The sequence below is a fragment of the Odontesthes bonariensis genome, chromosome 23, assembly GCF_027942865.1.
Source record: "Odontesthes bonariensis isolate fOdoBon6 chromosome 23, fOdoBon6.hap1, whole genome shotgun sequence".
In the NCBI taxonomy this organism is placed as follows: Eukaryota; Metazoa; Chordata; class Actinopteri; order Atheriniformes; family Atherinopsidae; genus Odontesthes; species Odontesthes bonariensis.
In genome coordinates, this window is record NC_134528.1 from 2,876,248 (window position 1) to 2,903,103 (window position 26,856).

The 26,856-nt window shown below is 44.2% G+C and overlaps 1 protein-coding gene across 2 annotated transcripts in view; it reads left to right on the plus strand.

The window, feature by feature from the left end:
- grid1b (glutamate receptor, ionotropic, delta 1b) overlaps positions 1 to 26,856 on the plus strand; it is a 664,549-nt gene that overhangs the window by 607,861 nt on the left and 29,832 nt on the right. For both annotated transcript variants that reach the window (XM_075457866.1, XM_075457865.1), the window contains exons 9-13: positions 17,807 to 17,908; positions 20,438 to 20,560; positions 22,377 to 22,451; positions 22,681 to 23,023; positions 26,423 to 26,561. In XM_075457866.1, coding sequence (XP_075313981.1) covers positions 17,807 to 17,908; positions 20,438 to 20,560; positions 22,377 to 22,451; positions 22,681 to 23,023; positions 26,423 to 26,561 — 782 coding nt within the window. The remainder of the gene's footprint in view (positions 1 to 17,806; positions 17,909 to 20,437; positions 20,561 to 22,376; positions 22,452 to 22,680; positions 23,024 to 26,422; positions 26,562 to 26,856) is intronic.

The window sequence follows — 26,856 nt, forward strand, 5'->3', positions numbered from 1 at the left end:
GAAGAATTATTAATTCATTTGATCTGTTTTTATATAAAACGATGGCCATAAGAGGTGTAACTCTTCCTTGATGGCGATATGAAACATGGTCAATATACTTTTCCATAGATTACATTCGTCCATCTTTTGACGGACGATAGAAAGAGCCAACGCCGCCGCGCTGAACCAATCAGGAGGCTGGAATAGAGCCATGCCGGCGGCGAGTCGTGGCATGTTTGTTTGTGCTGCTGCAGCCAAATAAAGAAAGAAAAGCCCCCCCCCCCCCCCCCCCCCCACATGATAAATATCTGTAAAATGAACCATTGACACATAATGTGGTCCTCCCACTTATTTGCCCTCTGACCCAAACCCAGCAGCAACATATTGATAACATACGGGGCTGATGGCGTCTTCATTGCAGCATTGCTCAGTCTAAGTTGAAAGAAGCTCGTCTTCAGATGTGGGATATCTGTTCATCAAACCTAAAGTTACTCTCCAGGATGACAACAAGGTTTCCTTGTTCGTTTTTACTTGGTAACATACACATATGTGCCAGTTAGTCACAAAAACATAACATACCATGACGAAGGGAGGATTGTGCACTAAGTAAAACGGCAACATAAGCACATCATACATAGAAATATAAGGATGCTGCTCGAAATTAGGGAAAAAAATTTAAAATAAAATCTTAATAGAGGGTTTGAGCTCGATCTATATCGATCTATATGAAATCAGGTCTTACAGTTGACACGTAGCTGAGCCATTTTGACCAGTTCTCTTCAAAAATATCAGTTTGGTTTCTTAATTTCAATGTAATTCTCTCCATAACATCTATATTATATTATATATGACATCAATCCACTCATTTATTGTTGTTTTTTCTTTCTGAAGCCATTTTCCTCGTTTTGGTGTTGATGAAGGTAGTCCGGCTAGTTGGCTGGGGTTTAAAAAATAAAGCGTTTTGCTTCTCAAAACAATATGCGTTCAACAGAGTAATACATTTGCATCACAAAATGGTTCTCCAGGAAAAAGTCAGAGCTCACAATCTCTTGGCGCTATTTTTGCTTCCCTTAATATCAATGCGGTCAGCTACCTGCCGACAGCCGCGCCTGTTACGGTGTTTGCTGCTCGGTCTGCACAGCAGGCAGTGATACGAAGGGAGAGAAAATAGGGCCAAGAGATTGTGAGGTCTGACTTTTTCCTGGAGAACCATTTTGTGATGCAAATGTATTACTCTGTTGAACGCATATTGTTCTGAGAAGCAAAACGCTTTATTTTTTAAACCCCAGCCAACTAGCCGGACTACCTTCATCAACACCAAAACGAGGCTGGAACTCTGCTCACAGGACGCAGCAGGGGGTAAGAAGATGTTCAGAAATGATGTTGCTGATATGGGATGTCATACAGCTTCATGTCAAAAGAGGCGAACTGTCCCTTTAAGGCAGGGATGTCCAAAGTCGGTCCTCGAGGGCCGCTATTCTGCAGGTTTTAGATGTTGCCCTGTTTCAACACACCTGATTCAGATCAGTGCATTATTAGCAGGCTTGTGCAGAACTTAACAATCTGTTGAAGAGATCCATTTAATCTGAATCAGGTGTGTTGAAGCAGGGCAACATCTAAAACCTGCAGGATAGCGGCCCTCGAGGACCGACTTTGGACATCCCTGCTTTAAGGCGATCTAGTTGAGCCTGAACAGAAGGTCGCTCCTTTGTCTTTAGAGGTAAATAGATTTGTACGTCATCAGCAAAGATGGAAACACTGGGCGGGGATGTTCCCACGTGTTGCTCCCCGCTGACGTCGGCTCTGAAAAACAAAATTAAAACGAGGCCATCGCGCCTGAATCTGTGTTCCGAGCTCAGCCGACGTGTTGCAGCCGCTCGTCTTATCAGTTCGATCCGGGAGGATTAACCGAGCCGGAGCTGAAACACTGAACCCGCCCAGCTTATCTCAAATCCTCTCATTTCTTTAGACTGTCCACATCTGCTGGAAATGAAGAAAAAAGACGAGGCCGGTGTGACGTGATCGCACACAGAAAGTTTTTTAGAGCTGTGACGTCTGGCTCGTTGGGAGATATCGTCCTCTTATCCCAATCTCCATCTCCCCGTGCTGTCCAAGCCTCTGCTCTTCCCTCCCGGAGCCATTTCTCAAAGCAAACCCCCCTCCTGCAGATCACACCTGATAGAGATTGAAATGTTATTTCCTTCTTCCCCCACAGACTCGTGCTGCGTCGCTCTGCTCCTTCAGACCTCCCCCGTGCGTTATCCCATCTATCTGTCCTCGCCGCTCTCATCTCGTTGACTTTTGATGCGTCTCCCCAGCAATTTGTCGTCGGTAAATCGTCCTCCCGCCAAACGCAGAAAAAATAAACAAGGTTGTGTTTTTTTTTCCCACCGCCCGCCCGAGCGTTTGTCAGAAGACATTATGTCCTCGCCCACGCTCCTGCGAGCGGCGGTTTTTAATCAGACGCCGGACGGCCGCTGGGACGACTGCAGCAGACGGATAACCTCTCCAACTTTTAATAGGCGCCGCATTCAGCTCCAGTGGTTTTCACACCGGGGTCTGAGAGCTCTCACGGGGTCCAGAGGGGAGCCGTTAAAGAAGTTAGGAACTTCAATTATGATCAAATTAGCTGGCTCGAGTTCTGATATGATAACGCATATTTCAGCCTGTGAGGAACCGACTCAAGAAAAGCATCAAAGGCACATTTGGGCTCATTGCTTCTCACATTGTAATGAATTATATGATGTTATTATTACACGCCAGATGTCTGCGCCCATCAGGGCTTTCCATCTACAGACTCCGTGCTCCATAATTCACCCATTATGTCATGCACGGCCCTTCTGTATTCGAATAAAGCTGATGGGGCCCGATAATGGCGGGATCATTAACAATCAATGCATATTTACATCTCGTGTCTGCCGCCCTCGTCTGTGTTGCTGTTGACTCTTTTCCACAGAAGAGCTTCGGAGCTTTGTGGTTATTTTTTGAGACAGAAATTACCCGACAATTTGTCCATTATGGCCGCCGCGTTGTTGCTGGCTCTTCTGAAATGAATCCATTGGAAACGTTGGAGAACGAAGATGAGTGCTGATTTCCAATCCCTGAGGTAATTTGGAGTCGTTAATAACGATTTTCACCTTTGAAAACTCAAAGTTTGCTCATTTCTGTGAATGATACACGGAAGGAGACAGATGTTTTATTTTTCCTCAAAGATAAAAATACTTTTTTTTAATGCTGGTGCGTTTAGGCAGAGCTCTTCCTACAAAGAAAAACCTAATTAGGCTCGCTGATAATGACGAGACTGAAAGGCATGGGAGGATGTTGGGTCACACGACTCAGAAGTAAAGTTCGGAAACTTTTTGTCAAAATGGTGGGACATGGACTTCAAAGATAAAAGAAAAAACGATTTATTAATTCAAAAACAAAGCGAGCCGGATTCCAAAACTAGACTGTGGAGAAATAAAACACGTGTTAAGGCCTTGGTATGCTTCTCCGTCGCTATCCGTCAATCCGACTCCGTGGTCACGCAGAGGCTTTTAAACTTTCGAAGTTCTCCGTCGGGATGTCGGATACGCAGTTCACCTCCCGATCAGTAGGCGGCGCTACGTTAGACGACCCAATCTGGCGACGTCTATGGTGAAAGTCAACTCAAAGTAAAAGCAAACAGAGCAGCTGGATGAAGTTTGGACCAAAGAGCTGGTTCCATCATCTGTTGCTGGGAAACACTTTGGATTCAGTTACTGAAGCATCTGAACACATGAAGACCATGCCTGTGTTCGAAACCGCATACTTCTCCTACTACTCATACTAACTTTTTGAGTTAGTATGCGAGTTTGAGTAAGAGAGAAGTTCCCTGATGCATACTAGTTTCTCCGAAATGTTGGGTATGCATCATGAGGTTACTACTCGTACTCAAACTACCCAAGATGCAACGTAACGTGACGTCGCCGATCGTCATTTCCTGTCAAAACGGCAGTTTCAAGCTAGCTACAACGAGGGTAGGTTCACTTCCTGTTTTCAAAACAAAAGCACCAATTGTATGATAATGGCTTTCCCTATGATAAAAGGCAACGGGTATTTTATTTTGTGAAAATAACCGGAAGTGCGTTGCTCCCTGCGGCTAGCTTTAGTAGCGCCGAATTCGTGGGAACAAAATTGAAAACAGCCGGTATTTTGTCAGGTTTTCAACACGTTGGGGATCTAAACGACTACTTTCTCTCCTGAAAATGTTTCAAATGTTGCTAAAGTTTACAGAGTTTAGAGCTTAAGGGAAATCAGCTTCAGGCCGGCTGATTTCGGCTCGGGCAGGAGCGAAATGCATTGTGGGTAAACGCTCTGCATACTGTCTGATCGATGAGTATGCAGTATGGAAGTAGGTAGTATGTAGTGTGCGGTTTCGAACACAGCCCAAGAGAAACAGTCAAATGGTTGCTAACGGTCCAACACCAACCAGCACCGACTGTTTTCTGCAGGTTTGAATCATTTAAACACAAAGAGAAAGCAGCGCCCTGCTGATGTTTTCTGTTGGAATATCTTCCCTTTTTTCTTCTAAGACATGTTCTGAATTTAGCTGGATGAAGATCACCAGTTTGATTTTGGTTAAAGGGGAACTGCGGTATTTTCAACATTAAGCCTCTTTTCTGAGTCGTCTGCAATGTTTTAGAACCCCCCTCACCGCTTTTTTGATGTTTACTGCTGTCTCCGGTGCTGTATGCTGTCAACCTGCTTCAGAATGGCAAGTCATGTGCATGTCCTAAAAGGTCCGTAAAAGCACCATAAACGTCCGTTTTCAAAATAATCAACTCACCGGAGTGGTTACTGGTGTGCACTGGTAATCCATATCAAATTTCGTGGCGAAAAGTTGCTTCTGTCGTGTTTTATTTGACATTTTGTACTGGATGTTCGTTGATATTACTCCGCCACCGTTAAGAAAATAGTTCGAGCATGAACGAGCTGCCAAATAAAACACGACAGAAGCAACTTTTCGCAACGAAATTTGATATGGATTACCAGTGCACACCAGTAACCACTCCGGTGAGTTGATGATTTTGAAAACGGACGTTTATGGTGCTTTTACGGACCTTTTAGGACATGCGCATGACTTGCCGTTCTGAAGCAGGTTGAGAAGAATCAAAATTAGGCAAATACCGGAGACAGCAGTAAACATCAAAACACGATTATTCAAAGATAAAGACGCTGTCTGACTCTGTGCCCTGAATCCCCTTCTCAGGTGCCAGTGCGTGCTCATCATCTCAGGCCGTATAAATAAAGCACGTTGTTGTGAAGTATTGTGTGAGTTAAAGACCTGAGGTACATCTCAACGATGGAAAAATCAGGTTTTCTGAAGGTTTTTTTAATCCAGCGAAGGTTGAATAACAGCCTCAGCTCTGTGTGGAGTTCCTGCATCTTTAATTATCCGACACCCACAGATCGATGTTCAGATGGTAGAAAACAAAAAGCATGTGTTCACACTAACCGTCATCCATTTCTGTGTTTTCTCTTTGAAAAGGCCCCAGAGGGTGCAGCTTTGTGTAGATTAGAAGCATCAAAGAGGAAGTTCTGTGGAAAGAAAAGAGCAGAAAGTCTGAAATCCTGCTCAGACTTCACTTAACAAGTGTTTACATCAGCAAAATCCCTTCTTAGTGATTTTATATCAGCTTTCTAATTCTTCTTAAAGGTGACTCTTTGTGCCCTTTTTAACACTTTGACTTCCTGAGGTCTGAATGAGATGCGTGAAACAGGCTCAGGTGAAAATACCTGTTGGTTTAAGCACAGCGGCTCTCTGTCTGACCCCAATTGAAACTGTTTGGACGAGTGGAGGCCGAGCAAGTGCTCCACCCCGCCCTGTTGGCGAGGTCAGAGGCTCCTCCAACCCTCCCAGTGGTTAGCATGTAGCTGTAAGCTAGCAGCAGATGCTAGCAAAAGATGCTTTCTCATCAACAGTGACGGACCAAGCCGGAGATGTACGCAGCGTAACTCGTAGTAATGCATGTGTACCGTTAATTACTGCGTTTAAACATTTCTATATATTAACCTCAATAAACACTACATCTTTATCAGAAACATGCCGATAATGTAACGCTAACACACCGAGAGGGAGGAGAGGACCGGTGTTGTGCTGGAAACACACCTTATCCACACAACTGCAGGTTGATGCGTTACAGAAGTTACTCACTGCGGCTAGCTTTAGTAGCGCCGAATTCGTGGGAACAAAATTGTAAACAGCCGGTATTTTGTCAGGTTTTCAACACGTTGGGGATCTAAACGACTACTTTCTCGCCTGAAAATGTTTCAAATGTTGCTAAAGTTTACAGAGTTTAGAGCTTAAGGGAAATCAGCTTCAGGCCGGCTGATTTCAGCTCGGGCAGGAGCGAAATGCATTGTGGGTAAACACTCTGCATACTGTCTGATTGATGAGTATGCAGTATGTAGTATGCAGTATGTAGTATGCAGTATGTAGTATGCAGTATGTAGTATGTAGTATGCAGTATGTAGTATGCAGTATGTAGTATGTAGTATGCAGTATGTAGTATGCAGTATGTAGTATGTAGTATGCAGTATGCAGTATGTAGTATGTAGTGTGCAGTATGTAGTATGTAGTATGCAGTATGTAGTATGCAGTATGTAGTATGCAGTATGTAGTATGCAGTATGCAGTATGTAGTATGTAGTATGCAGTATGTAGTATGCAGTATGTAGTATGTAGTATGCAGTATGTAGTATGCAGTATGTAGTATGTAGTATGCAGTATGCAGTATGTAGTATGTAGTGTGCAGTATGTAGTATGTAGTATGCAGTATGTAGTATGTAGTATGCATTTTGTAGTGTGCAGTATGCAGTATGTAGTGTGTAGTATGCAGTATGTAGTATGCAGTATGTAGTATGCAGTATGCAGTATGTAGTATGCAGTATGTAGTATGCAGTATGCAGTATGCAGTATGTAGTATGCAGTATGTAGTATGTAGTGTACAGTATGTAGTATGCAGTATGTAGTATGCAGTATGCAGTATGTAGTATGCAGTATGTAGTATACAGTATGCAGTATGTAGTATGCAGTATGCAGTATGTAGTATGCAGTATGTAGTATGCAGTATGTAGTATGTAGTATGCAGTATGTAGTATGTAGTATGCAGTATGTAGTATGCAGTATGCAGTATGCAGTGTGTAGTATGTAGTATGCAGTATGTAGTATGTAGTATGCAGTATGTAGTATGTAGTATGTAGTATGTAGTATGTAGTAGTGTGCGGTTTCGAACACAGCCGGAGTCAACTTAAGGAGTGACGGCTCGTTAAATGAGGAACTTTTCAACAAAGGGGAACTAAATAAATGCCATGTTTATTTTTCACTTTCTAGTAACTTCAGATGCCGGAATATATGCTTCCAAGAACAGGAAAAAAAATGGGATTTTTCTATCATATGTCACCTTTAACTAAGATTCGGGATGATGCATCTGTGTTAAAGTTGTATTTTATTCCATAAAAATACACTGTTAGAGGTTACACAACCAAACTAGAATAAAACAGGGTCATAATCACTTTATTATTTTTGAAAATCAAATTGTTTTATATCTTTATCTGTTGATCAGCATCCATTTCAGGGTAAATGTTTCCGTTCCAGTTTGTGCAAACGCTGAGCATCTTTTAGGTAATTCTACTCCAGCCGATTAATCGAACCGCTCAGTAAATTATTTCCAGATAAACGTTTTAATTCGGAATAAACAAAAAGAGAGACCAACCTCCCACGGGAACCCTCGGTTAAGCAGGAGACCTCACCATCGCTGCCCACTTTCTCTGAGTGACAGCTGATCTCAGAGCCACATGCCCTGCAGTGACAGCCGAGAGATGAGGCCTCAGCGCTGTAACTCACACTATCTGAAAGTCATTTTAAATCACCGATCAGAAGACAGGATGAAGAGGAGGTGAAAGTGAGGAATAAAAATAGGGGGGCTCCAGGAAGGGGGGTTGGTGGGGGTGCGGGGGAGGTGAGAAACGATGGCAAACGCTGGCATTTGGCTCTGCTGCCTACGGGAGAGTGAGTTACAGAAATACAAGTGGCCTCGCCTTTTAGATGACAGGAGGGGAAAAAACTGGCCTGACATTTGAGGGAAAAGGAAAGTGGTGGGAGGAAAGGAATAATGCATGAGCAGCGATACTGTGAGCGAGGAAGAGATTTATCCACAATGTTTGACCTCCGCAGGGAGGAGAGCGCGACATAAAGAGAGAGGCTGGCTGTGAAAGAGGGAATCTGCCGGCCTTTAGCTGAGCCTCACTGAGGATGTTTGAACTGACCCTTTAATTTGAGCTTCAGTTCTTCAGGTGGTCTCTTTTTTAATGGAGACATGAGCCCAAAAACAGGATGAAAAGTCACCAAGCTGAGAGCAAAAACCCAAAGCCATTTCCACAAAGGATCGCCATTATTAGCTGCATGAAATAAGTATTTAAAGTTTCTACACACATGCAGTATAATGAGTAATTACGTACTGTTTACACATGCTCACAGCTCCTCTTCATCAGCTCTGTTTTCTGTTGATTCACTACCAGCTCTAAAACATTTTACTAAGAGCTAACTGACAGCTAACTGACAGCTAACTAAGAGCTAACTGGCATCTAACTCACAGATAAATAAGAACTAAGAGCTAACTGACAGCTAACTGACAGCTGGCTAACAGTTAACTGACAGCTAACTAAGAGCTAACTCACAGCTAACTAAGCGCTAACTGGCATCTAACTCACAGATAACTAAGAACTAAGAGCTAACTGACAGTTAACTGACAGCTGGCTAAAAGTTAACTGACAGCTAACTCAGAGCTAACTGACAGCTAACTAAGAGCTAACTGGCATCTAACTCACAGATAACTAAGAACTAAGAGCTAACCAACAGATAACTAATAGCTAACTGACAGCTGGCTAACAGTTAACTGACAGCTAACTAAGAGCTAACTCACAGCTAACTAAGAGCTAACTGGCATCTAACTCACAGATAACTAAGAACTAAGAGCTAACTGACAGCTAACTGACAGCTGGCTAAAAGTTAACTGACAGCTAACTAAGAGCTAACTGGCATCTTAACACACAGATAACTAAGAGCTAACCGACAGCTAAGCTAACTAATAGCTAACTGACAGCTGGCTAACAGTTAACTGACAGCTAACTCAGAGCTAACTGACAGCTAGCTAACAGCTAACTCAGGCCTGACATTTGAGGGAAAAGGAAAGTGGTGGGAGGAAAGGAATAATGCATGAGCAGCGATACTGTGAGCGAGGAAGAGATTTATCCACAATGTTTGACCTCCGCAGGGAGGAGAGCGCGACATAAAGAGAGAGGCTGGATGTGAAAGAGGGAATCTGCCGGCCTTTAGCTGAGCCTCACTGAGGATGTTTGAACTGACCCTTTAATTTGAGCTTCAGTTCTTCAGGTGGTCTCTTTTTTAATGGAGGCATGAGCTCAAAAACAGGATGAAAAGTCACCAAGCTGAGAGCAAAAACCCAAAGCCATTTCCACAAAGGGTCTCCAAACGAAGCTTTGACTTTACCTGATGTGCGTCACGTGTTTTATGTTTAACACTTGAACTCGCTGAGCGCCATCGGTCAGTCCACCACTTTGCATCTCTGCAGAGATCAGAGAGAACGTTTGAACAGACGTTTTTAAAGAAAAACCTTCATTTGAGCCCTTATGATCAAAGATTAAGCATTAAAGATACAGCACTATATATGCAGTCGGGTGAGAAAATGTCAGCTCAGTTGTGTTCAGCAGCCAGAGGACACAGAATGTGTGTTAACCTCTGCAAAAAAACCCAGGACATCTTGTACAATGAATGAGAAACAGGAGTGCAGCCCTGTAATGAAAGGTCCTGTTCACATGCAGAGTTCTGAAGAGTGAGAAGAAGTACAGAAGAAAGAGTGTATTTGCAGTGTTACCGTTTCTCTGATAAGCCCCTGCAGCCTGCAGCAACACATGCACACAAGCACACATGCAGCAACACATGCACACAAGCACACAAGCACACATGCAGCAACACATGCACACATGCAGCAACACATGCACACATGCACACATGCAGCAACACATGCACACATGCACAGAAAGCTCGAAAGAGTTGAGACTGTTCATCTGAAGCTCGCTGCAAAGGGTGGGCCGACATCATGTTAAACCCGCTGGATTAAGAATGGAATGTTACTGAAGTTCATATGTGTGTAAAAGCAGATGGGGGAATACTTTTGGAAATATAGTGTGTGTGTGTATATATGTGTATATAAATTTAAGTGTCTTTGAGTATTTAGAAAAGCGGTTTAAAAAAAGTATTTAATATATATATATATATATATATATATATATATATATATATATGTAATACTTTTTTTTTACATATATATTTTTATATATATATGATTTAAGCGTCTGAGTATTTAGAAAAGTGCTTTTTTTTTAAAAAAAAGGATTTTATATATATATTATATATTTATATATATATTTTTTATATATATAATTTAAGTGTCTGAGTATTTAGAAAAGCAGTTTTAAAACAAAAAGTATTATATATATATATATACATATAATACTTTTTTTACATACATTTTTTATATATATGATTTAACTGTCTTTGAGTATTTAGAAAAGCGGTTTAAAAAAAAGTATTATATATATATGTATATACTATATATAATACTTTTTTTTACATATATATTTTTTATATCCCAGAGATGGATGGATGGAAAAAGAGAACAAGAGTCATAAATGGTAATTAAATTAATCAAAAGAAGCAGTTGGTGCTGTCTGCTCACTGTGTGATACCCTGTAATAAAACACATGGTCCTTAATACGATTCTCGAGCATATCTCGTATTTTTTCGTCTGCATCTTCTCACACGAGCTCCTCTCAGCGCAGAGCAACATGGCCGCCGTTAGTCAGCAAAACGATCTGCAGTTAGAAAGACACTCGGACCACCTGGGACTGTCTGGCATTTTAGAAAATCTATTTCTGCTTTTCATAATGTAATGATTGTCAGGAATAATGGGTTTATTTCAGGCTGATGTGCACCTGGGTCTCATTTGGGCAGAACAGATTGTTTGTTCTGTTTTTACAGGAAACTTTAGGGTTTATTGTGCAGTAGTGATGCAGCTACAGTGAAATGTAGGAAAACAAACTTCACTTTTGGGTGTAAGAGCCATGCTTCCACAGTAAGAAAGACGAGTTGTTAGTTTTTTGAGCGTTAAAGAAGAACTGTTGAGTGGATGCAACTTTCAGGCTCCTCCCCCTCCCTCTCTGCTGTGCTTCAGCTGTTTCCAAAGCCCAAACTCCACAGCGTCAATAATCATCCCCAGATATTAAAAAGTCTGCATGATCTCAAGAGTCTGACCTCTTATTGTCTATTTATTACCTTCCTCAAACCACTGGTTATTCGTGAGTAATATTAGGAGCAGATCTAACTGTTCCTTTGGATTATTAGCTGTATAAAATAAGTATTTAAAGTTTCTACACACATGCAGTATAATGAGTAGTTACGTACTGTTTACACATGCTCACAGCTTCTCTTCATCAGCTCTGTTTTCTGTTGATTCACTACCAGCTCTAAAACATTTTACGAAGAGCTAACTGACAGCTAACTCACAGCTAACTAAGAGCTAACTAAGAGCTAACTCACAGATAACTAAAACCTAACTGAGAGCTAACTGACAGCTAGCTAACAGCTAACTAAGAGCTAACTCACAGATAACTAAAAACTGACAGCTAACTAACAGCTAGCTAACAGCTAACTAAGAGCTAACTGACAGCTAACTGACATCTAACTAAGAGCTAACTGACATCTAACTCACAGATAACTAAGAACTAACTAAGAGCTAACTGACAGCTAGTTAACAGCTAACTCACAGCTAACTAAGAGCTAACTGATAGCTAACTGACATCTAACTCAGAGATAACTAAGAACTAACTAAGAGCTGACAGCTAATTAAGAGCTAACTGACATCTAGCTAACAGTTAACTGACAGCTAACTCACAGCTAACTAAGAACTAACTAAGAGCTAACTGACAGCTAACACAGCTAACTAAGAGCTAACTAAGAGCTAACTGACAGCTAACTGACAGCTAGCTAACAGTTATATCTGACAGCTTACTGACAGCTAACTAAGAGCTAACTCACAGCTAAGTACGAGCTAACTGACATCTAACTAAGAACTAATTAAGAGCAAACTGACAGTTAACTTACAGCTAGCTAACAGCTAACCAAGAGCTAAGTCACAGCTAACTCAGAACTAACTAAGAGCTAAGAGCTAACTGACAGCTAGCTAACAGCTAACTCAAAGCTAGCTAACACCTAACTCACAGCTAAGAGCAAACTGACAGCTAACTCACAGCTAACTAAGAACTTCTTCCTTTTTTTTACCGGTTTCAGGGCACACATAGATCCTGTGGTGACTCACGTCCCATCTAGCGGTACGAAGTCAAATTTCAGTAAGATGCGGTCTGTTCCCGAAGTATCTCAGATGGTTTTTTTTATGACAACAAAACTATGTTTAATCAATTAGTTTCTGTTGTAGCATTAAATATGCATAATCTATCCGTTTTTCTTCTCATTACGGATGAGTTTCCTGGTCTGCTCCTATAGAGTGTGGGCTGGACAGGGCGGATTCCTCGCCGTGTTCAGGGGAAGTTAAGGCATCTCAGAACTGTAAACGCTGCATTTCACACCCGCTGTGACTCTGAAGCCTCCGCAGTGAAATCAAAGCAGCTTTAGTCTTCATGGATTATATTTGGTTAATTTTAATGGCCACTTTGATGGTTCAACAGTTCAAATGACACGGAGGGAGGACTTGGGGCGGAGTCGGGACTCTAAACTGTAGAGATGAACCATCTGCGTTAATGACGGATAAAGAAGAAGGGACTGAGATCATGTAAAGGACGGCAGCGCTGAGAATAGCTGCCTGATTATCTTTCTTTCTTCTCCGCCTCTCATCTCCATTTAGCCTCATTCTCTCGGCTTCTCCTTCACTCTCAGCTCCTTCAAAGCTGTTTGTCTAATCTTCAGCCCATGTTGGGTTGTTTATTTGTTAGTTTTTTTAGGGTTTGGGAAGGAGAAGAGGCGTCGTGCTGTCTGTAAACCAGACTGTATGCGTACGTGTTTTAATCTGCCTGCATGGTTCCTGCAGCCACAACCGGGAAAAGTCGTGGAAATTTGGGATGTTACTTTTAAGACCTGGAAAAGCATCATCCACACGTTCATGGGTATTTTTAAAAGTTGCGTTTTGTTGTCAGAAAACTAGGGCTGGGCAACGATTAACATGTTTAATCTAATTAATCTCTTGATTTCCCTGATTAATCACGATTAATCGCATTTGTACGCAGAATCCAAAAATGAATCCAAAAGTAGCGTATAGCTTTTAGCATTTAGCTTTATTTTAAATGTGCTGCCATATGAATGAAAGTGCCATAACATTTGTTGTGCAAACACACTTTTAACATCAGCATCTTTCTGTAGTTTTTATGTAGAAGCCTCGCTCCACTGTCTGTTTCCTTGAATGACTTGCTGCTATCAGTTGTGTGTTTTGCCTTTAAGTGATATTTTAGACTGGAACTACTACGCTGAGAAGACAATTCAACTTGGCAGTGTTTACAGATGACTTTGGTTCTGTCGACTCCGCCGTCTGGAAGAACTTTAACATGAAAATGGCCGAGTAAAAGTTCCGTACCCTTCTCCATGTTTGGTGGATCCGCCGATTACTTTCTTTTCCTGTTCCACAGCAGACAGCAGCAGACTTTTACAAAATAAAAGCCTGTGAGCAGCAGACTTTTACAAAACTAAAAGCCTGTGAGCAGCAGACTTTTACAAAATAAAAGCCTGTGAGCAACAGACTTTTACAAAATAAAAGCCTGTGAGCAACAGACTTTTACAAAATAAAAGCCTGTGAGCAGCAGACTTTTACAAAATAAAAGCCTGTGAGCAACAGACTTTTACAAACTAAAAGCCTGTGAGCAACAGACTTTTACAGAATAAAAGCCTGTGAGCAACAAACTTTTACAATGATAAAATAAATAATAAAACCTGCGTTAATGCGCAATAAAATATTTATCGGCGTTAAATAATTAACGAGTTAACTCGCCCAGCCCTACAGAAAACGCTTGAAAAAATCTGCGTCCATACAGACAAAGAACACTCAACCAGAAAATATTGGGTCCCGTATATACACTGGATAGTTGTCTTATTCTTATTCTATTATTCTTTTTACCATTTACAACCAGAAGCGAGTCTCTGGATTCATCAGCAACAACTGCCTAACAGTCAAAGATGTCCCACCAACTAGAAGTCTGGTCAGTTTTCATCTAAAACCAGCGACTTTGGCAGCCGGTGCTGTTTCTGACCTCCGTAAATCAGTTTGTTTCCTCTATTCCTGAACATAATCGGTGAGTTCCTGTTCTGTGTAACGTCACCGCCTGCAGCCTGTAGCTCCGACCACATACTGTGTCTCTATCTGCAGTTTCCTTCAAAACAAAAGAGATTACAGCACACAGCGTCTTTTATTTCAAGCTGAAAACTCAGCAGATAAGCAAAAGAAGCTTCTAAATATCTTCATCCCAGACGGAGCTCTTCAAAAGGTTTTTATGTCGGTGATCAGAAGCTGTGTTTGGATGAGGATGATCTACCCGTTCTCACTTTTCCTGGTCTTCTCACCTCAGCTTTGAAAGGTTGGCTTAGCTTTGCTAGGTTTCCTCAACCTAACCAAGTACTTTTCTGTTTTGAAACACATGGTTTGTGTGCAGTTTTATGAGTAATCTGTAAGCTACAGTTCAGATTTTCTACTAGTTATTGTCCGTTCAAGGTAACAGTCAGCGGGTGGAGTTGTGAAGCTTGATATCTTCAGGAAGAAATAGTTTCCTGTGGTGGAACGAGTCTGTTGCTGAAAAGGAGAGTTGTCTAGTATTGTCCTCAACTTAGACAACATCCTCCTCTCTGACACCACCTCCAGAGAGTCCAGTTCTACCCCTACAACGTTGCTGGCCTTGCAGATCAGTTTGGAGAATCAGAATCTTTCCCGAAGGGGGGGAACTACAACTCAAACCTACTCAGAATGGGACCACCATTCAAAACGGCTATCTGACTATTTTATACAATAATTTGCTAATCAGCACCTTAAAAATTCCTCGAAAAATGTCAATTATGGAGCCTGTTTTTGTAAAATGTTTGTAATTTTGCAATAAAGATGGCAGAATTGTAGATAATTATCACAGAACCTTTAGTCTGCAAATCCTCGTGAGCATAAATCTGACTTTAGCATCATCCTTAGCAGAGCAGTTTGTTACAGGCGTGCACGTTGTGCTGTGGATGAATGACTGTAGGACCCTGGCTGGTTGTTTACAGCTCTGCACACTGCAGAACAGTTGTTCAGCGTAACCAGCCAATAAAGACTGTCAGAGATTATTGAGCACGTTCAGGTTAGCTAAACTAATTCAGAGCATTTTATGCCGCATTATTACGCATTGGTGCATGAAACTGTTGGTGAACCGATTTATTTTTTGCACTACCCAAGGAGAACAGCAAGTCCATAATCATAATGGAAAGTTGTATGTGCAATTAAGCTCTGTGTTTCTTGTTAGGAATAAACACTCGACACAGTCGATGTGGATTAATAGGAAGGAGACGTGCATGAATGTGAAACCTATTGGACCGTCGCCATCCTATTAATCAATAAACCCGTGCGAGGTCCCTGTGGACGGCCTCATTTCAGCAGCTCCACAAACACAAAATGCTGCTGTTGAGTGTTTCCACGGTGACCAAGATGCATTTATATATATATAGATGGCTATTTATATTGGATTTCATAAAGTTTCAACAAAAGTCCATTGATAAACATTTTTAAAAGTTCTTTTTCAAGAGAATTTAGCTTTTTTGTTGCTGTTGTTTTTGCTCTGTGGCTCCCCCTACAGTTGATGGATGTAAGAAAAACAAATCTCCATGTGAGCCCTGCACATGCACAGACGCATTCATTTGTTTTCATGTCGAAGAGGCCGCAAAGACGCCGAACTAGCTGCTGGCCAACTAGCTGCTGGCTAACTAGCTGCTGGCCAACTAGCTGCTGTCTAACTAGCTGCTGTCTAACTAGCTGCTGTCTAACTAGCTGCTGGCCAACTAGCTGCTGTCTAACTAGCTGCTGCCTAACTAGCTGCTGTCTAACTACCTGTTGGCCAACTAGCTGCTACCTAACTAGCTGCTGTCTAACTAGCTGCTGCCTAACTAGCTGCTGTCTAACTAGCTGCTGGCCAACTAGCTGCTGTCTACCTAGCTGCTTTCTAACTAGCTGCTGTCTAACTAGCTGCTGTCTAACTACCTGTTGGCCAACTAGCTGCTGCCTAACTAGCTGCTGGCTAACTAGCTGCTGGCTAACTAGCTGCTGCCTAACTAGCTGCTGGCCAACTAGCTGCTGTCTAACTAGCTGCTGTCTACCTAGCTGCTGTCTAACTAGCTGCTGCCTAACTAGCTGCTGTCTAACTACCTGTTGGCCAACTAGCTGCTACCTAACTAGCTGCTGCCTAACTAGCTGCTGTCTAACTAGCTGCTGTCTAACTAGCTGCTGGCCAACTAGCTGCTGTCTAACTAGCTGCTGGCCAACTAGCTGATGTCTAACTACCTGTTGGCCAACTAGCTGCTACCTAACTAGCTGCTGTCTAACTAGCTGCTGCCTAACTAGCTGCTGGCTAAATAGCTGCTGCCTAACTAGCTGCTGGCTAACTAGCTGCTGGCTAACTAGCTGCTAGCAATCCAATGCCTGCTCGCTCGCCTAGCCCAGCCCTTGTGAACCGATTGAGGCTGTAATGTTATTTATTAGCAATAACAGCAAAGCTCATTGACTCCGGTAAGGACGTCCATCGTACTCAAAGTGGTCGTCCACATCGCACAAATCTGAAAAATATTCTGCCACGTTGCACAAAACTAGCAGCAGCAAACTCCGTGTGAAGTTAGCCAAAGTTAGGCGTGCGTCGATGAAGTCATCCCAGTAGACGCGTGTGTAGAAAGCTTCCTATAAGCCCCCAATAACAACAACACGGTAGCTCTGAGCTAACAGAGCAATAAAACGCGTTCATTCATTCATTGGTCTTAAATTATTGGTGAAATAAAGACATATAATGCCTTATTTAGAGGCTGTACTGTCTCTGCCCTGTTCTCTCCCGTCATATGGAAATACTGAGTGATCTAAATATCTTCCGAAGGACGCTGACTTTCATCAAACTGTAATCGGTGAGCAGATGAACGTGTTTTATGCCAGAAATAAGGTCCAGGTTTTAAAAAACACCGAACTTCCCCTTTAAAACGAAGCATCGAAGCAGATAATGGCATCAAGTTTTGAATGCGTGACAAATAAAAAGGATTTTTAATTGGACATTATCGAGACATTATGTTTATTATACTTACACACACCGACTCGCTGTCTGAATCTGAACAAATGAACTCTCAATAACTCTTGAGTTGCCGCTCCTGAGTGGGTTTTGTGGGGCTGTGTGGGGGTTGTTGGAGAGTTCAGGGGCTTCTCTGGGACCTAATTAAGTCCGGTTCCTTTTGTGCCTGACTGAAAATGAACTGAATAGGAACACGGTGGAGTGGCTCGTTGGCGAGCCGCAGCCTTATTCTCTGTGTTTTGTTTCATTTGCAGCACTGGACTGTGCCATTGTGAAAGCTAATGAAACCGGTGAATACATTCTAAAATACAAGCGCCGTTCTTTCACCGATGGTTGCATTTCCTGATTTCTCTGAACACCGAGGACCTCTGACACGGCAACAAATGACATGATGAAACTCTGCACACTTTGTTAAAGCCGGCTCGTCTCTGTCCTCTTTGCAGCTGGCCACGTGGGACTCGGTTCACGGACTCAACGGCAGCCTGAAGGAGAGTCGGATAGAGAACGGCATGCAGGGCGTGACAGTGAAAGTGGTCACTTTGCTGGTACGTAACAGTCAATTTGATACAAGATTTGCTTCTCAAAGTCTGGCTGCTGTTTACATCTGGAGAAACAGTCACCAATGCACAAGAATAAATCCATATTTCACGTCTCTGTATATGACTGCGTGTACAGATGCTGTAACATCTGTGGTGCTCTGAGAAAAGCTTCACCAGGAGAACACTATCGGGCCTTATTTTAACAGTTAACATTGACATTTTTCCTTTTTTAAACGGTTATTAAGTCCTAAAGTTATCTTGACGGTTGTGTTTTTAGCTGCATTCTCCAACTCTTCTGACCTCCAATCAGAGGCTATGTTCAAAACCGCATACTTCTCCTACTACTCCTACTAACTTTTTGAGTTTGAGTAAGCGAGAAGTTCCCGGATGCATACTAGATTCTCCGAAATGTTGGGTATGCATCATGAGGTTACTACTCATACTCAGACTACCCAAGATGCAACGTAACGTGACGTCGCTGATCGTCATTTCCTGTCAAAACGCAAGCTAGCTACAACGAGGGTAGGTTCACTTCCTGTTTTCAAAACAAAAACACCAATTGTATGGTGATGGCTTTCCCTATGATAAAAGGCAACGGGTATTTTATTTTGTGAAAATAACAGGAAGTGCGTTGCTCACTGCAGCTAGCTTTAGTAGCGCCGAATTCGTGGGAACAAAATGGTAAATAGCCGGTATTTTGTCAGGTTTTCAACACGTTGGGGATCTAAACGACTACTTTCTCACCTGAAAATGTTTCAAATGTTGCTAAAGTTTACAGAGTTTAGAGCTTAAGAGAAATCAGCTTCAGGCCGGCTGATTTCGGCTCGGGCAGGAGCCAAATGCATTGTGGGTAAACGCTCTGCATACTGTCTGATCGATGAGTATGTAGTATGTGGTTTTGAACACAGCCAGAGACTTTATGGCCTTTTAAATGTGATGTAACAGTTTTATGACATCACGGTTATTTTAGGCCAGTCGCCTTTAATCTGGAGCAACCCAAATTTGCAGTTCCAACCCGGTTTTACAAGATTTTTGTCTGTTTCAAAGCTCCAAAAGAGGAATATAAATCACCTGAAGCTCGGTTAAAGACCATCTTCAGTTCTTGGAGTTAAAGCGGAACTCCGGGGCATTTGAAGCGTGTTTCCATTGCTAGAGGTTGTCAAATACTGCCAGTAGGACACAGAGAGGTGCATATCTGCGCTCCCTGTGTGGAGATCGCGCTGTTCGCGCAGCCTGTCATGCGAGGCTAATACGTGGTGGCTAAGGGGCAACTGCTAACCCTTCCACGTAAAACAACAACTTGCACACTGCAGAAACGTCACACCACTTTATAACCCATCCGACAATAAAGTCACAAGCCTTACCATCAAAACCATATGCATGGTTCTCACATTACTGGCATGGGGACGTTACAAAACAACTTTATAAACAGCATTTAACTCGCCGGCTGGTTATAGGCTCGCGCATGTGAAAGCCCAAAAGAGTCGATGGACGATAATCCCATATACAAAACAATTATCTTCTCTAGAAAAACTGCGTTCAAGTATTTAAAACATTACAACAATACATGCCCAGTAATATTGTTGTAACGTTTTAAATACTTGAACGCAGTTTTTCTAGAGAAGATAATTGTTTTGTATATGGGATTATCGTCCATCGACTCTTTTGGGCTTTCACATGCGCGAGCCTACAACCAGCCGGTGAGTTACATGCTGTTTATAAAGTTGTTTTGTAACGTCCCCATGCCAGTAATGTGAGAACCATGCATATGGTTTTGATGGTAAGGCTTGTGACTTTATTGTCGGATGGGTTATAAAGTGGTGTGACGTTTCTGCAGTGTGCAAGTTGTTGTTTTACGTGGAAGGGTTAGCGCTTGCCCCTTAGCCACCACGTATTAGCCTCGCATGACATGCTGTGCGGACAGAGCGATCTCCACACAGGGAGCACAGATCTGGACCTCTCTGTGTCCTACTAGCAGTATTTGACAACCTCTAGCAATGGAAACACGCTTCAAATGCCCCGGAGTTCCCCTTTAATATTCGAGTCGATAAAGTGTTCCTACTTTGTGCAGCTCAGTGTTTTTATCATTCGCAGTGATTTGATTCATCTCACTGAGAAGTTTCCTCCCTCAAAACTTTTTCTTTTAAGGCATCGATCCAACTCTTTGGCTTAAGCAGCTCCTCCAGTCGGTGTGATTAGTTTAAGAGATACAAACTTAAGCCCCGTGATCCCAGAACAGCAGCAGGTTCTGCCAGCGTCGGAGCGAGGCAGCGCGGAGACGCCGGCCCAACCAAGCGAGTCTAATACCTCCAACCTGCCGCTCGCCCATGCAGCTGCAGCACTTCCAGGCCTCAGAGTCGTTCTTCCCACAGAGCAGCTCCTGCCTCGTTGATTTATGCACACAGGAAGAAATCTTCCTCTCGTTTTTAATCTGATTTCCATCGTTCGGCTGCTTCTCTGTTTTCAGCACCAAAGTTTTCTGATGTTTTCCTTCAGTCCTCACTAACAGCCCCACCTCTGTCCGACTCCCCTCAGGAGGATCCCTTCGTCATGGTGGCCGAGAACATCCTCGGGCAGCCCAAGAGATACAAAGGCTTCTCCATCGACGTCCTGGATGCCCTCGCCAAAATCCTGGGCTTCAAATATGAGATTTATCAGGTGGGACAGCCAACTTTGGTTTCATTAAATTCACTCAAGCCTCGTTCAAACATGACATGAGACCTGAGCCCACCTTTTCACGTGTGTTCCCACACCATCTTTGTGCACTTTAATATCAGGTGAAGTCCATCTTTGGGGCTTTTTAAAGTCTGAGGCGGTCCTTAAAGGGACAGTTCGCCTCTTTTGACATGAAGCTGTGTAACATCCCATATCAGCAACATCATTGAACATCTTCTTACCCCCTGCTGCGTCCTGTGAGCAGAGTTCCAGCCTCGTTTTGGTGTTGATGAAGGTAGTCCGGCTAGTTGGCTGGGGTTTAAAAAATAAAGCGTTTTGCTTCTCAGAACAATATGCGTTCAACAGAGTAATACATTTGCATCACAAAATGGTTCTCCAGGAAAAAGTCAGACCTCACAATCTCTTGGCCCTATTTTCTGTCCCTTCATATCACTGCCTGCTGCCGCCTGCCGACAGCCGCGCCTTCGCTGTTTTGATGACTTGTGACTTGACAAAAAATAAAAGACTTGAGACTCGACTCGGACTTGGAAGTTAAAGACTCGGCACTTGACTTGAGACACGATGACTTGAATGACTTGAGTGTTATTCAGTTCATGTTTTCAGTTTGAATATAAAATTAATAAATTAATTTTAAAAATAACATGGATTACCCGGTAGGAGCGCAGGCTGAGAATGGCGTCCTGATTGGATCCCTACCCTGTCAGTCAGCCATGCCCTCTCTACATACCTTAGTGTTTATTGGAGAGAATAAACTCATATCAGATATGCATCAACATGTCAGCGGGACCGAGAGTCGTTGTCTTCGGCTTTCATAATCACCGTTTTGACGGCAAAAGACGAACAGCTCAGTGCAAGACATGCGGCATCAACATCTCAGACAGCCAGACGACAACTTCCAACTTTGTTCATCATTAGAAGATCCATTCTGACCAGTAAGTGCTGTGAAATTAGCTAATATTATCCTGTTAGCCTAGCCGGTAGTTAGCTAACGTTAGCTTGATATGATACGGGGTGGACAGGTTGGACACATTGGCCAATGATGTTTACTGACAGTTACTTATATCTTTGTGTTTTCACTTTATTAAGATCAGATTCTGCAGGTAAAATTGCAATAATAAGGTGACTTTGACTTGCCCAAGAAAAAATTACTTGAGACTTGCACATGTGTGACTTGGTCCCATCTATGGACTGCTCGGTCTGCACAGCAGGCAGTGATACGAAGGGAGAGAAAATAGGGCCAAGAGATTGTGAGGTCTGACTTTTTCCTGGAGAACCATTTTGTGATGCAAATGTATTACTCTGTTGAACGCATATTGTTTTGAGAAGCAAAACGCTTTATTTTTTAAACCCCAGCCAACTGGCCGGACTACCTTCATCAACACCAAAACGAGGCTGGAACTCTGCTCACAGGACGCAGCAGGGGGTAAGAAGATGTTCAGAAATGATGTTGCTGATATGGGATGTTACACAGCTTCATGTCAAAAGAGGCGAACTGTCCCTTTAACTGCCAGTTCATGAGAAGGTGTTATGAAGGACCAAAGAAGCCTTGCCGAGGTACAAAGGGTTTCAAAGTGTCAGCTCTATGTGAAAGCTCCAGAAATTTAAGGATTTAAAACCACGAGGAGCATTCAGAAGGCTTCTGAAGTCCAGGGGTGGAGTAACTGGTGTTCCAGCACCAAACCCTGTTCTCATCTACAGGCTTTAAGGCGCTGATGTTTAACTCTGATCATTGAAACTCCTGTTTTTTGCTGAACTGATGGAAAAATGACTGAATTTTATCACTTTCTTTCTTTCTCAGGTGGCAGACAGCAAATATGGCTCCCAGCTTCCCAATGGCTCGTGGACCGGGATGATTGGTGATCTCATCAACAAGGTAAAACCAGAATTTATCGCCACTTCAGACCAACCGACATGAAATAACTGAAGGCCCCATAAAGCAGCAAATTACATTAAAACTCGAAACCAAGAAGTTTAAGTGAAGGATTTCCAGCTGAGATGTGTTCACACGTGTTTGGCCTGCAGCCGGCCATCACTCACTCTGTTTTAAAGAGCTGCACAAGTCAAAACAAGGGTTCTGATAGATTCTCTTCCTGTCGCCGCAGAGGGCCGACCTGGCGGTGTCGGCCATCACCATCACGCCGGAGAGGGAGAACGTCGTGGACTTCAGCAAGCGTTACCTGGACTACAGCGTGGGCATCCTGCTGAGGAAACCCGAGGAGAAGATCAACATCTTCTCCCTGTTCGCTCCCTTCGACCTGGCGGTGTGGGCCTGCATCGCCGCCGCCATCCCGGTCGTCGGAGTCCTGATCTTCCTGCTGAACAGGCTGCAGGCCCTGCGCTCCTGTGCCTCCCAGAATGCACCGCCGGGCCAGCTGTCCAACGGAGTGGGTTCGGGCACGCTGCACAGCGCCATCTGGATCGTTTATGGAGCATTTGTGCAGCAAGGTGGGTGGAAAGAATGGCTCCAGGCGCCATGTTGTGTCACGTGAAAAGATTCAAGTTGGTGTAGTTTGGGCTGGTCTTTGTAACCTGGAGTGAGAGAGGAACGGGTCCGAGTCGAACCTCGTCTGTACGAACCATCCAAACCCGAGAAGGTAAAACCTTTGAACATTAAACACAGCTTCTTTATGCGGTCCGTACCTCCTGGACTGTTCTGATGCTGCTCCCGTGGCGTCAGAGTCCGGTCCTCCTGAAGCGCCGGTACAAACGCTGATGTCACAGTTGGCCAGAGATGGGGACTCGAGTCGCTGTTTTGATGACTTGTGACTTGACTTGACAAAAAATGAAAGACTTGAGACTCGACTCGGACTTGGAAGTTAAAGACTTGGCACTTGACTTGACTTGAGTGTCAAGCGGGAGGGGGACCTGTGTTCGAAACCGCCTACTCTCCTACTAACTTTAACTTTTTTTAAGTTCCCGGATGCATACTAGATTCTCCGAAATGTTGGGTATGCATCATGAGGTTACTACTCGTGTTTCATACCCGACCTGCCTCGTACCTGAGCACCTGATCGCTGCTGACTCACAGCCAACATGTGACCTGATCGCTGCTGACTCACAGCCAACATGTGACCTGATAGCTGCTGACTCACAGCCAACATGTGACCTGATAGCTGCTGACTCACAGCTAACATGTGACCTGATAGCTGCTGACTCAGCTAACATGTGACCTGATAGCTGCTGACTCAGCCAACATGTGACCTGTTAGCTGCTGACTCACAGCCAACATGTGACCTGATAGCTGCTGACTCAGCCAACATGTGACCTGATCGCTGCTGACTCACAGCCAACATGTGACCTGATCGCTGCTGACTCACAGCCAACATGTGACCTGATAGCTGCTGACTCACAGCCAACATGTGACCTGATAGCTGCTGACTCAGCCAACATGTGACCTGATAGCTGCTGACTCACAGCCAACATGTGACCTGATAGCTGCTGACTCACAGCCAACATGTGACCTGATAGCTGCTGACTCAGCCAACATGTGACCTGATAGCTGCTGACTCACAGCCAACATGTGACCTGATCGCTGCTGACTCAGCCAACATGTGACCTGATAGCTGCTGACTCACAGCCAACATGTGACCTGATAGCTGCTGACTCACAGCCAACATGTGACCTGATCGCTGCTGACTCAGCCAACATGTGACCTGATAGCTGCTGACTCACAGCCAACATGTGACCTTATAGCTGCTGACTCAGCCAACATGTGACCTGATAGCTGCTGACTCACAGCCAACATGTGACCTGATCGCTGCTGACTCAGCCAACATGTGACCTGATAGCTGCTGACTCACAGCCAACATGTGACCTGATAGCTGCTGACTCACAGCCAACATGTGACCTGATAGCTGCTGACTCACAGCCAACATGTGACCTGATAGCTTAGCTGCTGACTCACAGCCAACATGTGACCTGATAGCTTAGCTGCTGACTCACAGCCAACATGTGACCTGATAGCTTAGCTGCTGACTCACAGCCAACATGTGACCTGATAGCTGCTGACTCAGCCAACATGTGACCTGATAGCTGCTGACTCAGCCAACATGTGACCTGATAGCTGCTGACTCAGCCAACATGTGACCTGATAGCTGCTGACTCACAGCCAACATGTGACCTGATAGCTGCTGACTCACAGCCAACATGTGACCTGATAGCTGCTGACTCAGCCAACATGTGACCTGATAGCTGCTGACACAGCCAACATGTGACCTGATAGCTTAGCTGCTGACTCACAGCCAACATGTGACCTGATAGCTGCTGACTCACAGCCAACATGTGACCTGATAGCTGCTGACTCAGCCAACATGTGACCTGATAGCTGCTGACTCAGCCAACATGTGACCTGATAGCTTAGCTGCTGACTCACAGCCAACATGTGACCTGATAGCTTAGCTGCTGACTCACAGCCAACATGTGACCTGATAGCTTAGCTGCTGACTCACAGCCAACATGTGACCTGATAGCTGCTGACTCACAGCCAACATGTGACCTGATAGCTGCTGACTCACAGCCAACATGTGACCTGATAGCTGCTGACTCAGCCAACATGTGACCTGATAGCTGCTGACTCACAGCCAACATGTGACCTGATAGCTGCTGACTCAGCCAACATGTGACCTGATAGCTGCTGACTCACAGCCAACATGTGACCTGATAGCTGCTGACTCAGCCAACATGTGACCTGATAGCTGCTGACTCACAGCCAACATGTGACCTGATCGCTGCTGACTCACAGCCAACATGTGACCTGATAGCTGCTGACTCACAGCCAACATGTGACCTGATAGCTGCTGACTCACAGCCAACATGTGACCTGATAGCTGCTGACTCAGCTAACATGTGACCTGATAGCTGCTGACTCACAGCCAACATGTGACCTGATAGCTGCTGACTCACAGCCAACATGTGACCTGATAGCTGCTGACTCACAGCCAACATGTGACCTGATAGCTGCTGACTCACAGCCAACATGTGACCTGATCGCTGCTGACTCAGCCAACATGTGACCTGATAGCTGCTGACTCACAGCCAACATCTGACCTGATAGCTGCTGACTCAGCCAACATGTGACCTGATAGCTGCTGACTCAGCCAACATGTGACCTGATAGCTGCTGACTCACAGCCAACATGTGACCTGATAGCTGCTGACTCACAGCCAACATGTGACCTGATCGCTGCTGACTCAGCCAACATGTGACCTGATAGCTGCTGACTCAGCCAACATGTGACCTGATCGCTGCTCCTTTAATATCAGGAGTCAGAAGACGAAATGATCTGTAAACGCATCCAAACGGACGAAGTGTCACCTGTGCAGGGCGCCCATCCCCCACCTCTTTGCCTCTGACTGAGGCAGATGGATGAAAGTCATCAAGACTTTACTTCATAGTTAACTGCCTGAAGTATAGCTTTTCATAAATCAGCTGATTATAACTCTGATGAATATATCTCCTTCTTGTCCTGTAAATGTCTCATAAAAACTTCTTTCTCACTTCTGATGAAGCTGTCCTCACAGAGATGGAAAAGTGAGCCGCAGTGAGGCGGCGGCGAGCCTCTGTTTTCCCGTCGCACCTGCAGACCGGGCGCACACACCTCATGACCAACGCACTCCGTTTGCTGGCAGCCGGCTGCATCCATTATGGTCTGGCAGGTTGCCCGGGAAACCTTTTAGGGCCTAACGGGCCGCCATTAGACGCAGCCTCGCCGTGATGAAGCTGCGCTCTCACCTGCTGTTGGCCGGCGTGGTCGTCCAGACTGAGAGGTCGCCGCACTTAAAGTCCACCTGAGTCCTGACGTGCGTGTGTGCGTGTGTGTGCGTGTGCGTGTGCACGTGTGTGCAGGTGGCGACGGTGCGATGGGCTCAGTGGCGCTGAGGATCGTCATGGGCAGCTGGTGGCTCTTCACGCTCATCGTGTGTTCCTCGTACACGGCCAACTTGGCGGCTTACCTCACCGTGTCACGCATGGACCACGCTATACGGTAAGGTTCACACGCACACGCACACGCCAGTATTTCTGTGGCTCGCTCCCCAGGTTTCCTGCGCTGCAGCCACGTACAAATGCAGAAATAACTGAGACTGAGACCGTCTCTCTGAGTCAGAGCCGTGACTTCTTCAGATGAGGACAGATGTTCTGTGTTGTTCAGGAACACGTGGCGTCTCTGCGTGAGCAGGCGCAGACCAGAAATGATGGCGCTGTGCATCATAACTCTGTGAAACTAGGGCTGGGCAACAATTAAAATGTTTAATCTAATTAATCACATGATTTCCCTGATT